Source organism: Cebus imitator, unplaced genomic scaffold, assembly GCF_001604975.1.
Source record: "Cebus imitator isolate Cc_AM_T3 unplaced genomic scaffold, Cebus_imitator-1.0 Scaffold132, whole genome shotgun sequence".
In the NCBI taxonomy this organism is placed as follows: domain Eukaryota; kingdom Metazoa; phylum Chordata; class Mammalia; order Primates; family Cebidae; genus Cebus; species Cebus imitator.
Genome location: NW_016107447.1, coordinates 3,502,676 through 3,515,090, shown reverse-complemented (window position 1 = coordinate 3,515,090; position 12,415 = coordinate 3,502,676). Strand labels below are relative to the sequence as shown.

Sequence of the window (12,415 nt, the reverse complement as noted above, 5' to 3'; positions counted from 1 at the left end):
GATAGTATACAAGCAAATAAACATGGCCGTGCTGCAAGGAAGCTTTGTTTACCAAAACAGGCAGCGGACCTGCTTGGTTGTAGCTTGCTGACCCCTGGCTTAGATGATGATGAGGATGAGGAGAAGGAGGAGAGGCTGACAGTGATGTTTCATTTATTCCCATTTTAAAAGAAATAAGGAAATGAACAAAGCTTCCTGCCCCATCTAAATCATCAAAGTCAGCTCTGACATCCCCCCACAGCTCATACGTCGTTCCCCAGACCATCTGCCAAATCCATCCCTCTTTCTCTTTTCCATCCCCACTGCCATTAGCCCTGGGCCCAGCTTGCTGTGACTTCCCAGGTTAAAGTCACTAGAGAACAGGTGATCACTGAAAGAGAGTAGCGTGCCAGGAGGGAGTGAATGACAGGGAGTGGTGGGGACTGTGGAGAAGGTTTCTGTCCAAAAGGGGCCGGTCGGGCCCAGGTAGAACTGTGGGCCCAGATGGCCAGCTTTCCTGATTCTTCAACAGAAGCCGCAAATTTGTATGTTTTACCTATGAAATCTCCTGATTCATAAATATTGGCACCTAACTCAGACTCTTCTGAAAGCCTGCGTGAATCAGGCAGGCCTGACCGCAGTGCTGCGGCCCTTGCAGCCCATCACGTTGTTCTTCCTGCACCCTCCAGGGACTGTACAGTGAGCTTCACATCTGGGGTTGGTGAGATCACGTTCAGAACCCCAGCCTTGACTCATGTTATGTGACCTTGGACGGGCTACTTATTCCTAAGAGCCTCCACTCCCAAATCTGGAAAACGAGCATACCCTTGCATACTTAATCATGTGCGTTTATTGAGCACCTATTGTGTGCCAGGCACTGTGCTGGGAGTCAAACACGTAGTACGTCCGCTATTCGCAAGAGTCATACGAGAGGAGTGGACTAGTCAAACTTGATTCCATTATTCATTCACTACCTCAACAAATATTCATTGAGAGCCTGCCATGTGCCAGGCACCATGCCAGGTGCTGGCTATTCCAGGGTGCATGAAAACAGACCCAGTCACCGTCCTCCTGGAGCTCCCAGTCTGGCATGTGAAGATGTGATATAAACTACTGAGTGATGTGCATTAATGCACACACACACACACACACACACACACACACACACACATCACACCTCTCTATTTTGTCATCCCCAGTATGAGCCATTTCAGCCTCAAGCTTGCTAGTTATTACAATCATCTCAGTTTTTTGTTGTTGTTGTTTTTTATTTGTTTGTTTGTTTGAAATGGAGTCTTGCTCTGTCGCCCAGGCTGGAGTACAATGGCGTGATCTTGGCTCACTGCAACCTCTGCCTCCTGGGTTCAAGCAGTTCTTGTGCCTCAGCCTCCTGAGTAGCTGGGATTACAGGCGAGCACCACCACACCTGGCTAATTTTTGTATCTTTAGTAGAGACAGGTTTTCACCATGTTGGCCAGGCTGGTCTCGAACTCCTGACCTCAGGCGATCCACCCGCCTCGGCCTCCAAAAGTGCTGAGATTACAGGTGTGAGCCACCGCACCTGGCCTTCCGTTTTTTTTTTTTTTTGGTTTTTTTTTTTCCTTCTTCAACTTTTCTGGGGCACATGGGCAGCTTTGTCAGAAAGGGGAAGTGCATGCTGCTGGGGTTTGGAGTACAATTGAACCCATTTTCCAAGTGGTGAGCACAATACCCAGCAGGTGGTTTTTCAGCCCTTGCCCCCCATCCTCTCTCTTTGCCCTGTTTCCTGGCACGTAAAGATGTGATATAAACTTTTTTTATTTTTTTGAGATGGAGTTTCGCTCTGTTGCCCAGGCTGGAGTGCAGTGGTGGGATCTCGGCTCACTGCAACCTCCGCCTCCTGGGTTAAAGCAATTCCCTGCCTCAGCCTAGACAACATAGAACATCTGTCCTTCTGCCCCATTTCCTTCCCCCTCTTGTATTCCCGAGTGTCTGTTGTTCCCCTCTTTATGTCCATGAGTGCCCAATGTTATCTCCCACTTATAAATGAGAACACGTGCCTTTCTGTGTTCATGTTACTTTGCTTAGGATAATGGCCTCCAGCTTCATCCATGTTACTCTGCAAAAGGACATGACTTCATTCTCTTTGAAGGCTGTGTAGTACTCCATGGTGTATATGTGTAGTACTCCATGGTGTATATGTGTCACATTTTCTTTACGCAGTCCACCACTGATGGGCATCTGGGTTGGTTCCATGTCTTTGCTATTGTGAGCACAGGTGTCTTTTTGGTAGAACAATTTACTTTCCTTTGAGTATATCCCAGTAATGAGATTGCTGGATTGAATGGAAGTTCAACTCTTAGTTCTTTGCATCTCACAATCTTTTACTAGTGCTTTCCTGCCCTGAATTTATCAAGTCTTATCCATCTTCTCTTCCATAAAGTCTTGCCGGGTTGCCCTAAACTATAGGGTAATTTTTTTGAATCAGACTAGGCTCTTGCAAGTTGTTTATGAACAGAAATTGAACTCCAAATGGCTTAATCAAAGAGGAAATATATTCACCTGTTTAACTGAAAACCAGCTGTAGTAGTGTCAGGTATGGGTGGATCCAGGAGTTCAAATGCACCCCCAAGGATTTGGTTTCTCTCTACTGTCAGCTCTGTTTTCTTCTGCTCAGCCCTATTCACAGAAGCTCTCTCTCCTCCTGGTAGCAATGCGACCTTCCTTACATCCTCCCAGCTTCCTGTCCAGCTGCAAGCCAGCGAGTCTCTTTCCCAGGATTCTGAGCGAGTCTCAGTCCATCTCATTGGCTCTGGATCAGCCTCATGTCTGTCCCTGAGCCAATCAGTGTGGCCGGGAGGATGCCTGGTTCCCTGGGCTATTAGTCATATGCTCTGCTCCTGAGCTAGACATGGGCGTAGCAGGAGCTCTACCCTGGAACACTGGCTGAGAATAGAGTCCCAAATAAGAATGGAGTTTCCACCAGGAGAAGGCTGAGTAAGTGTTCAACTGCCAGAAAACACTCTGTCCTGCTTCTGTTCTGGAAACCCCAGCACACGTGGAGATCCCTCTGCCTCTGACAGGTCATCCTGGGCTTCCTATAAGTCTGATGGGTCCAGGCCCAAGTGGCAGAAGCCGCCCCCATCCCCACCTGCACTCTGCACATAGTAGGCCTCCAGCCTCCCAAGTGAATTAATTCCAAAGTTCTGATGAGGCAGCGCTGCAGCCCTGCTGGACTCCCTGGAATATAAACTACAGTCCCGGGGCTCAGCACACTGTTTCCCTCCTCCCAGCCTCAATGCAGGTGGATTCTCTAAATATCCTGAAAAATACGTTCCCTCCTTTTTAAAATTCTTCACCACATCCACGCCTCATCTCAGGGCAGCCCAATAATCAAATTATCCAGGGGTACTCAGGGCCCTTCTGGGGCTAATCACGGGGACATAGAACGTCTGTCCTTTTGCCCCATTTCCTGCCCGCAAACATCTCCCCCCTTGAATAAGAACAGCCCTGTGAGGGGCGTGAGGATTCCTGGGCCCCCAGTTACCAGGGCCTGGGAACAGAGATGCTCTAACAGGGATGTGGGCAGCGGGCAGGGCGGTGAAGTCAGAACTGGCTCAGGTCCAGGGTTCAAATCCTGAGGGTAGCCACGGGTAGCAGTCAGCCAAGCGTCGAGGGAACAGGAATGAGCCTGGGGTTTCCAGCCGAGGCGGAGCTCAGGAGCCCTGTGCCCCAGGCCCCAGACTCGTGCAGTAAGATGCCTCTGACAAGGCACTGCTGGCCTCGGGGGGCCTTGTTGGGAGACCCAGGGGGGGAGGAAGCAGCAACCCTTCCTAAGGCCCCTCAGAAGGCCTCTGAGGACTCTGTCCCAAGTCACTAATCCACAGATGGGTGCACATGCCACCAAAGGGGTCCGGATGTCAAGGGCAGAAATGAGACAGTGGTGATGAGAAAAGAGTGATACAGGACAGGCACTAATGGCAGAAGAGGGTCGGAGAGGGGAAGACAGTTATCAGCGGGAAGGGAAGTGAGAATGACCTAGGGTTGAGTCACCCGAAGAAGCTTCCAGGTAGCTGGTAAAAGCAGGCCTGGGTGTTGGGCGGCTCTGGGGGTAGGTGATGGCAGTGCACAGCCAGTCTGGGGGCAACCTGGCAGATTCTATGACCTTAAATGTGCCCCACCCCTCGGGGCAGCATGTACACTTCTCTGTCTATCTGGAGAAGCCTCAGTCCTATGCAGGAGATGGCGTGACTGAGCAGTTGGTTGTAGCTTTGTTTGTTACTGAAAGAAATCAGCAAAGTTCACCAATGCAAGAAATAACTAAATTGCTATGAAGCATCCCTCCCCTGGAAGATACTGGGCAAAGGATGAGGCAGGTCTGTTTATGTTCTGAGCCCATCAGGCAGAGTGGGAAAAGCAAGTTCCAGAACTCCTCAGGTCCTTAATCAAGTGTCACCTCACTGTCCAGCCTTCCTGGACCATCTTGTATAAGGGCACCCCCACACACTCCTTACTGCAGCAGATCACCATCTGATTCATTACACCCTGTGTGTATTACTGATTGATTTGTTACATCTGTCTCTTCTCATAAGAATAAAAGCCCCATGAGGGCAGGAATGTTCATCTGTTTTGTTCACTACTGTATTTGTCAGATAGATAAATGAGTATGTACAGTATGATGTGATTAATATAAAAAAAGATGCGTAAAGTGACACTATAAAGTAACTAACAAAACACTGGAAAGGTTATTCCCAGTAGGAGACAGAGGAGCCAAGGTTTGGGGGTGGGGTAGGCAAGGAGTAATCTAGTCAAATGGGACTTCACTGTCCTTTGTACCTTATCAATTTTCACAAGGAAAATGCAGGCAGGTGGTTCTTGAGGAATAATGACTAACACTCATTTAGACATATCATGTACCAGATACTGTTTGAATCATTCTTTTTCTTTTTTTTTTTTTTTTTTTTTTTTTTTTTGAGACGAAGCCTCGCTCAGTCACCCAGGCTGGAGTGCGGTGCTCAATCTCAGCTTACTGCAACCTCTACCTCCCAGGTTCTAGCGATTCTCCTGCCTCTGCCTCCTGAGTAGCTGGAATTATAGGCGCATGCCTCCACGCCCAGCTAATCTTTGTATTTTTTGTAGAGACGGGATTTCACCATGTTGGTCAGGTTGGTCTTGAGCTCCTGATGTCCTGATCCGCCCACCACAGCCTCCTGAAGTGCTGAGATTACAGGCATGAGCCACTGCGCCCAGCCTGTTTGAATCATTTTACATAAATTAACCCAGGCACGTCTTACCATAGTCTGTGAGGTATATACTGTTACTATTCCCGACTGTCATAGAGAAAACTGAGGCCCAGAGAGGCTAAGTAAGTTAACCAGGCCCCACAGCCTAGTAAGTAATAAAGCAGTATTCGAACCCAGGCCATCTGGCTTCAAAGTCCACTAAACTACAACCCGTGGGCCAAGGCTGGTGGTTTTTGTATGGCCCTTGAGCTAAGAATGTTTTTTACATTTTCAACTAGTTGAAAAAAACAATCAAAAGAAGAGTATTTTTCACTTGGTATATACATAAAATGGAATGTTATTTGGCCTTTAAAAGGAAGAAAATCCAGCCAGGCACATTGGCTCATGCCTGTAATCACAACACTTTGGGAGGCTGAAGCAGATGGATCTCTTGAGACCAGGAATTTGAAACCAGCCTGGCCAACATGGTAAAAACCCCATCTCTACTAAAAATACAAAAATTAGCTGGATGTGGTGGCACATGCCTGTAATCCCAGCTACTCGGGAGACTGAGGCAGGAGAACGGCTTGAACCCAGAGTGTGGCAGCTACAGTGAGCTAAGATCGAGCCACTGCACTCCAGCCTGGCTGACAGAGTGAGACTCTGTCTCAAAATAAGGAAATCCTATCATATGCAGCAACATGGGTGAACCTTGAGAACATCATGCTACATGAAATAAACCAGACACAGAAGGATAAAGACTGCATGATTCCACTTACATGAGGCACCTACATTAGTCAAACAATAGCAGCAAAAAAGAGAATGGTGGTTGGAAGGGCCAAGGGGAGGGGGGACTGGGGATTTCCTGCTCAAGATGTATGAGGTTTCAGTTTTGCAAGATGAAACAGTTCCAGCGATCTGCCGTACAGCGTGCTGCTTAGCGTTCACAGTACTCTGCTTCACACATAAACTTTGTTCAAAAGCGTACTGCTCATGTTTTTTTACTACAGTAAAGCTTTTAAGAGAGTGATTTTTATGACGTGAAAAATATATGAAATTACATTCATCCATACGTAAAGCTTTACTGGAGCACGGGCATGCCCATTCATTTTCCTGCTGGCTGTTTGCAAGCCACAATGGCAGTAATGAGTAGTTGCACCTGAGACATGGGGCCTGCAAAGCCTGAAATATTTACTGCCCAGCCCTCTACAGGATCTGCTTGTGCATCCCTGCTCTAAACCACTGTGGATGCTTCTCAACAATAATTTTGTTTGTGGAGGGGTGGAGATGGGCCTGACCCAAAAACACAAAGGCCTTGGCTCGAACTCTGGGTGCATGGCTTACTCGCTTTGGAACCTCACTTCCTTACCTGTAAAATGGGTCCAATGTCCATTTGTCAAAGTTGCTGTGACGGTCACTGAGCTAAGATACTTGGTAACACTAAGAGCCTATGTTCACGAGTTTTCTGGAGCCCGTGGAGCCACCGCTGCCCACACACACTGCCTCAGCCTTGGAAGGAAACGGTGCTGAGTGCCCACTTGAGGGAAACATGCATTTGCCGAGGTCCAAAGCTGGCAGTCTCTGCAGACATGGCTGCTCAGTCGGTGAAGCCTGTGGGTGCCTCCAGGAATCACCTGAGGCTCAGAGGGTGCCAGAGGGGGCGGGATGCACCTGGGGGTCCCAGCTGTGGCTTCCCAGCTCCATGGAGCTGCACAGGCCAGGAGTACCCAGGGAGAGCCTGACTCCCGGACGCCGGGTTCTGGAAAACGTGCCTGGTGCCTACGTGGCCCCCACTCGCCTCATCCTTCTGCTCACAGCTCTGAATTTCAGAATCCTTCCTTGTGGCTCACCCTGGGCACCCCAAACGCAGCTTGTTCATATCTCAACTTGGACTTTCCACCAGCCCAGGCCCTTCCCTGCACCCTTCCCCTAACTGCCCAAACTAGAGACCAACAGGGAATGGGGGTCGCCTGCCCCTCCAGTAACCTGCACCCACTCAATGGCTGTGTCCTGGCTGTCCCCAGGCATCACTGGATGTCACCCCCCACCACTCTGGTCCAGGCCCCTGTGGCTGAAGCCCTGTGGCTGGAGGGATGGACAGCTGTGTTGACCGGCCCAGCACTACCTGCCCACCAGCGGAGCAGGGTGGCAGCTTTGGAGGCAGGTCTGTCATATAGGGATTGTAGGGGTCCCACGGAGTCAGCAGAGACTGGGGAAGACTTAGCCGAGGAGTGGCCATTCATTGAGAAGGATGGATAAGGAGGGGAGCTCTCATACATGGAGAAACTGCCCAGCCACCAAGACAGTCCCAATTCTTAGCTGAACAGTGACAGAGAGCTGGCTGTGCACAGGACATATTGGCAAGAGCTTCACATCTCTCAGCACTTCAACCCGCCTGCCAGTCTTGAGAGGCAGGTACCATAATCACCCCATACACACTTCCACACGAGACTGTGGGAGCCCTTGACCTACCCTCCTAGGTCTCACTCCTCCCCCGGCCTGAACCCTTCCCTGAAGGTAGCCGGTATCCTGGAGCTTCTTCCCACACATGCCCTGATTCTTTCATCCTATATGCAGATATCTCAAACAACATACGATGCTGTGTGTATGTCCTTAGACCTTTTATAAATGATAGCATACCATACACGTCTTTCCACGACCTGCTGTTCTCACCCAATATAACATTGTAAGATTTATCCATGTTTGATTCATGTTCATCCACGTAGCTCTGCCCTTTCTCACTGCTTTATAAGCCCATTGAGTATCCTCTCCTAGGAATGGAGGTTAATGGTAGCTTTGTTTTTTAAAAAGTTTAACCACGGCCAAACAGTCATATAGTTCTAAGATGAAGTAGTGAAGATGAGTCTATTATGAAGAGCAATGGTGGCTTCCCACCCCACCCCACTGGTGGGTGGCAGCAAGTGTCTGCTGGTGGTTCCACCTCGTTCTCATGCCATTTTCTGACTTGACCCCTTCAGGCCCTGACTGTTGATTTCAAGGTACAGAGCTTTGCACCATCCACTGTAAGTTACCTTTGTTGTTGTTTTAAGAACTTCTCTAATACCTTTAGATCATGTTCCAAAACTATACCAGTAGCTCTTTGATTTATGTAACATATTATTTTATGTAATAAATTCTATAGAGCCCCCTTATAAAATTGTTTTTACTCCCCAAAATTAATCCATAAACAATATTCAAGGAGCAGTACATAAAGTAGCAAGTGACTTTCTCTGCTTCTCTCCCCCTTTCCCAGTCTTCAATAAGCATTTTTGATATCTATCCTTCCAGATTTTTCCTTGATGCTGAAAAATATACGAGGTTAGAATTTGGTTTCTCCTCTTCATCCTCCCTTCCCTCTGCCACCACAAAAAAACAGAATGTTTCTGGGTTTGACTCTATTGCTTGCTCTTACCCTTAACCATGTACCTTGGACAACTTTACATATAAGTAACTACAAATCTAACTGCCTTTTTAATGTCTGTGTAGCATTGCACAGTATGGCAGCAGCGCCACCAGGTGTGTTGGCTTATGCCTTAATACCGACACTTTGGGAGGCTGAGGCAGGAGGATTGCTTGAGACCAGGAGTTGGAGATCAGCCTGGGCAACCACTTGCTAGCTGTATCCACTTGGGCTAACCACTGTTAGACACTCAAGACTCTCTTTGTAGAGACCCTGTCTCTCTACAAAATAAAAAATAAAATGGAAAAATTAGCTGGGTGTGGTGGCACATGTGTATAGTTCTAGCTAGTCAGAAGGCTGAGGCAGGAGGATCACTTGAGCTGAGGACCTCACGGTTACACTGAGCCATGATTGTGCCACTGTACTCCAGACTAAGCGACAGAGCAAGACCTTGTCTTTAATATGTATGTGTGTGTATAATATATATACATGTATATTATTATACATACATCCTCCTGGTCACTGCAATGTTTTTGTCTTATAAACAATATTGCAGTGACCCTTCTTGCACATATAGATGTGGTGGATGAGTATACCTGAAAGAGTGTCTGTAGATGTACGAATAAATCATAGTATGTATATATGTTGTATACTTCAGGGTAGAAGGTGTAGCCGCCTCTTCACCTTTTTTTCTCAAAAATAATCACTTTTTGAAGTGATTGTCTTGGGCAGAGCTGCTTTCTAGCAGAGGGTAAATTTCAAGAACCCGTTACCTTCAAGAAAGATTAGCAGCTAAAGATTTACTAAGTTCAGGAAGAGTTGTATGGGTGCTGTGGCTCATGCCTGTAATCCCAGTAATGTGGGAGGATCACTTGAGCCTGGGAGATGGAGGCTGCAGTGAGCCATGATTTCACCACTGCACTTCAGTCTAGATAATTGACCAAGATCCTGACCAAAGTTTAGGCAAATCTCAACTTCTTAGCTGAGCTTTTAAAGCCTCCAGTTCTGACCATTTACTTTTCCTCCAACTCTTCTCTTTTCTTGCCCAATATGTAAGTCAGTTCCTTTCCTGAAGACTTTGCTGCATCCCCATTCCTTTTTTTTGTGCTGCTCCTTGTATCATCTCTGCATTTTACCCTCTGACATTTTACCCTCTTTCCAAGGAGCCAGTTGCCATATGCCTTCTTTTCTATTTCTAGGACAGGTTGCAATCTCATTCCTGCCTCAGAACCATGTTATCTCTTCCTGGAACTCTTCCCCTGGATCAGTGATTCTCAATCCTGAATACACATTAGAATCCCCTGGAGAGTTTTTTAAAAGTCTGATACCTGGGCCAAACCGCAGGCCAATCCAATCAGAATCTCGGGGTCCTAGGTATCAGAAAGCTCTCCAGGGTACTCTGGCAAAATCCAGTGATGTAGATCTTCCTATGCCAGCTCCTTATCATTCAGGTCTCAACTGAAATGTCACCTCCTCAGAGTTGCCCTCCTTGACTGCCCCAGCTAAAATATGTGCCTTTTTGTTACAGCTCTCTGTTTTATTATATTTCCTTCATCTATCACACCTTTTAACTACCTTGGTTCTTTATTTACACATGTATCTGTTCCTGCCCCAGCATAGGCACCCCAGGAACTTAGGGATATACCTACCCTGCATGACAGTGTCCCCAGAGCCTTGAAAAAGCTTCAGACTTAGCAGCCAAGACTTAGGAGTGCTGGGTCCAGCATTTACTAGCTGTGTACCATTGAGCAATTTACTAAACTTCTGTGTACCTTAATTTCCTGTTCTGTAAAATAAGGATTATTATCATACCTACTTTCTATAGTTACATAAGAATTAAGTGAGCAAATACAGGTAAACACAGAACAGTCCTTGGCACATCATAAGCACTCAATAGTGTTAGCTATTGTTCTTTTAATATCTTTTTTTTTTTTTTTGAGTCAGAGTCTTACTTTGTCACCAATACTGGAGTCCAATGGCACAATCTCGACTCACTGCAGCCTCCACCTCCTGTGTTCAAGTGATTCTCATGCCTCAGCCTTCTGAGTAGCTGGGCTTAAAGGTGCCCACCACCATGCCTACCTAATTTTGTATTTTTAGTAGAGGTGGGTTTTACCATGTTGGCCAGGCTGGTCTCAAACTCCTGACCTCTGGTGATCCACCCACCGCAGCCTCCCAAAGTGCTGAGATCACAGGTGTGAGCCATCCCACCCAGCCTATTATTTTAATATCTATCATGAATGATACATTGCAGTTCCTGCCCTGTCCTCCCTACCCACTTCTCTGCTTTATCTCTAATGAGCTTAGCACCATTTGCATCATTTGTTTGGCATTCCATTTATTTTGCTTATTTCTTGTCTGTCTGTTCCCTAGACTGTCAGCTCCATGAGGGCAGGGATTGTTTTGTTCACTGTTATGTCCCCAAAGCCTAGCACGGTGCCTGGCACATAGCAGACACCAGTATGAATACCCGGCTCCTCACCTGTTCTCCTGTCTCTCCCCACTCCCCAGGATTACCTCACAGACCTCATCACCAACAACAGCGTGAGCTTCTTCCGCACGTCCAAGAAGATGTACCCGCACAGGCCAGTCCTCATGGTCATCAGCCATGCAGCCCCCCACGGCCCCGAGGATTCAGCCCCACAGTATTCATGCCTCTTCCCCAACGCGTCTCAGCACATGTAAGCCTCAGCACTCTGCCTGCCAGAGGCTCTGCTTAGCATGAAGGGGGAGGGGGAGGCCTTAGTAACGGTAACATCACCACAGTGACTTAACTATGTTTTCTCTCTAATCCTCCTGGTTTAAAGACCCCAAGCACACACTGCTTGTCCATGGTGAAACTGGGATACAACTCCAGACAACCTGGCCAACAGACCAAGGCAGGAGAGTTTTTAACTCGGGATACATGGCCTCCCACCAAGATGTCTGTGGATGGAACTGTGAGGAATAGTGTATTTTATTTCAGACACCTAAAAACATTCTTTTGAGGAGGGGGTCTATAGCTGTACCAGACTATCTGCCACCATTTATTGAGTCGTGGGCTCTGTAGCAGGTGCTGTGCTAAGTCCTTCACATGGTGTCCAGTTACGGAATACTCATCATGGGCCGTGGGGTGCCAGTTATCTATTGTCATGTAACAAATCATCCCAGAATCTAGCAGCTTAAAGTAACAAACATGAATTATCGCAGTGCCTGTGAGTCAGGAATCTGGGGGTGGCTCTTCTGAGGCTCTGGCCCAGGATCTCCTGAGGTTGCAATCAAGGTGTCAGCTGGGGCTGCAGTCACCTGAGGGTTGACCAGGGCTCAGTCCCATGGCTGCACCTGGCCACATGGGCTTCTGTCCATAGGGCTGTTTGAGTGTCCTCACCTGATAGCTGGCCACGCCCAGAGCAAATGATCAGAGAGTGAGGCCAAGAAGGAAGCCAGTCACTTTTACAACCTAAGCTCGGAAGTGGCACCATCGCTCCGCCATGTTCTGTTGGTCACACAGACCAGTCCTACTACAGTGTGTGGGTCTACACAGGGGTGTGAAGGCCAGGAAGTAGGGATCACTGAGAGCCATCTCGGAGGCTGCCTGTCACACTTGCTGTTCCCACTTTACAGATGAGGAAACTGAGGCACAGAGAGGTGAGGTGACTTACCTGAGGTCACCCAACTCTAAATGGCAGAGCCAAGATTCCAGTCCAGTCCCCTCTTCCACTTCCCATGTCTGCCCATCCCTGCAGTTCTCCATCCAGCTGGCTGGGAAACTTTCTGGAAGGTTCTGCTTCTCTGCCTCCCACCACCCCCTGCTTAGCAGTGACTCCACAGCCCTTGCTCTGACATTCTGGGGCCA

The 12,415-nt window shown here is 47.9% G+C and overlaps 1 protein-coding gene across 1 annotated transcript in view; it reads left to right on the top strand.

Moving 5' to 3' along the window:
- SULF2 (sulfatase 2) overlaps positions 1-12,415 on the top strand; it is a 131,443-nt gene that overhangs the window by 86,024 nt on the left and 33,004 nt on the right. The window contains exon 5 of the mRNA XM_037742978.1: positions 11,092-11,261. Within this exon, the coding sequence (XP_037598906.1) occupies positions 11,092-11,261 (170 nt within the window). The remainder of the gene's footprint in view (positions 1-11,091; positions 11,262-12,415) is intronic.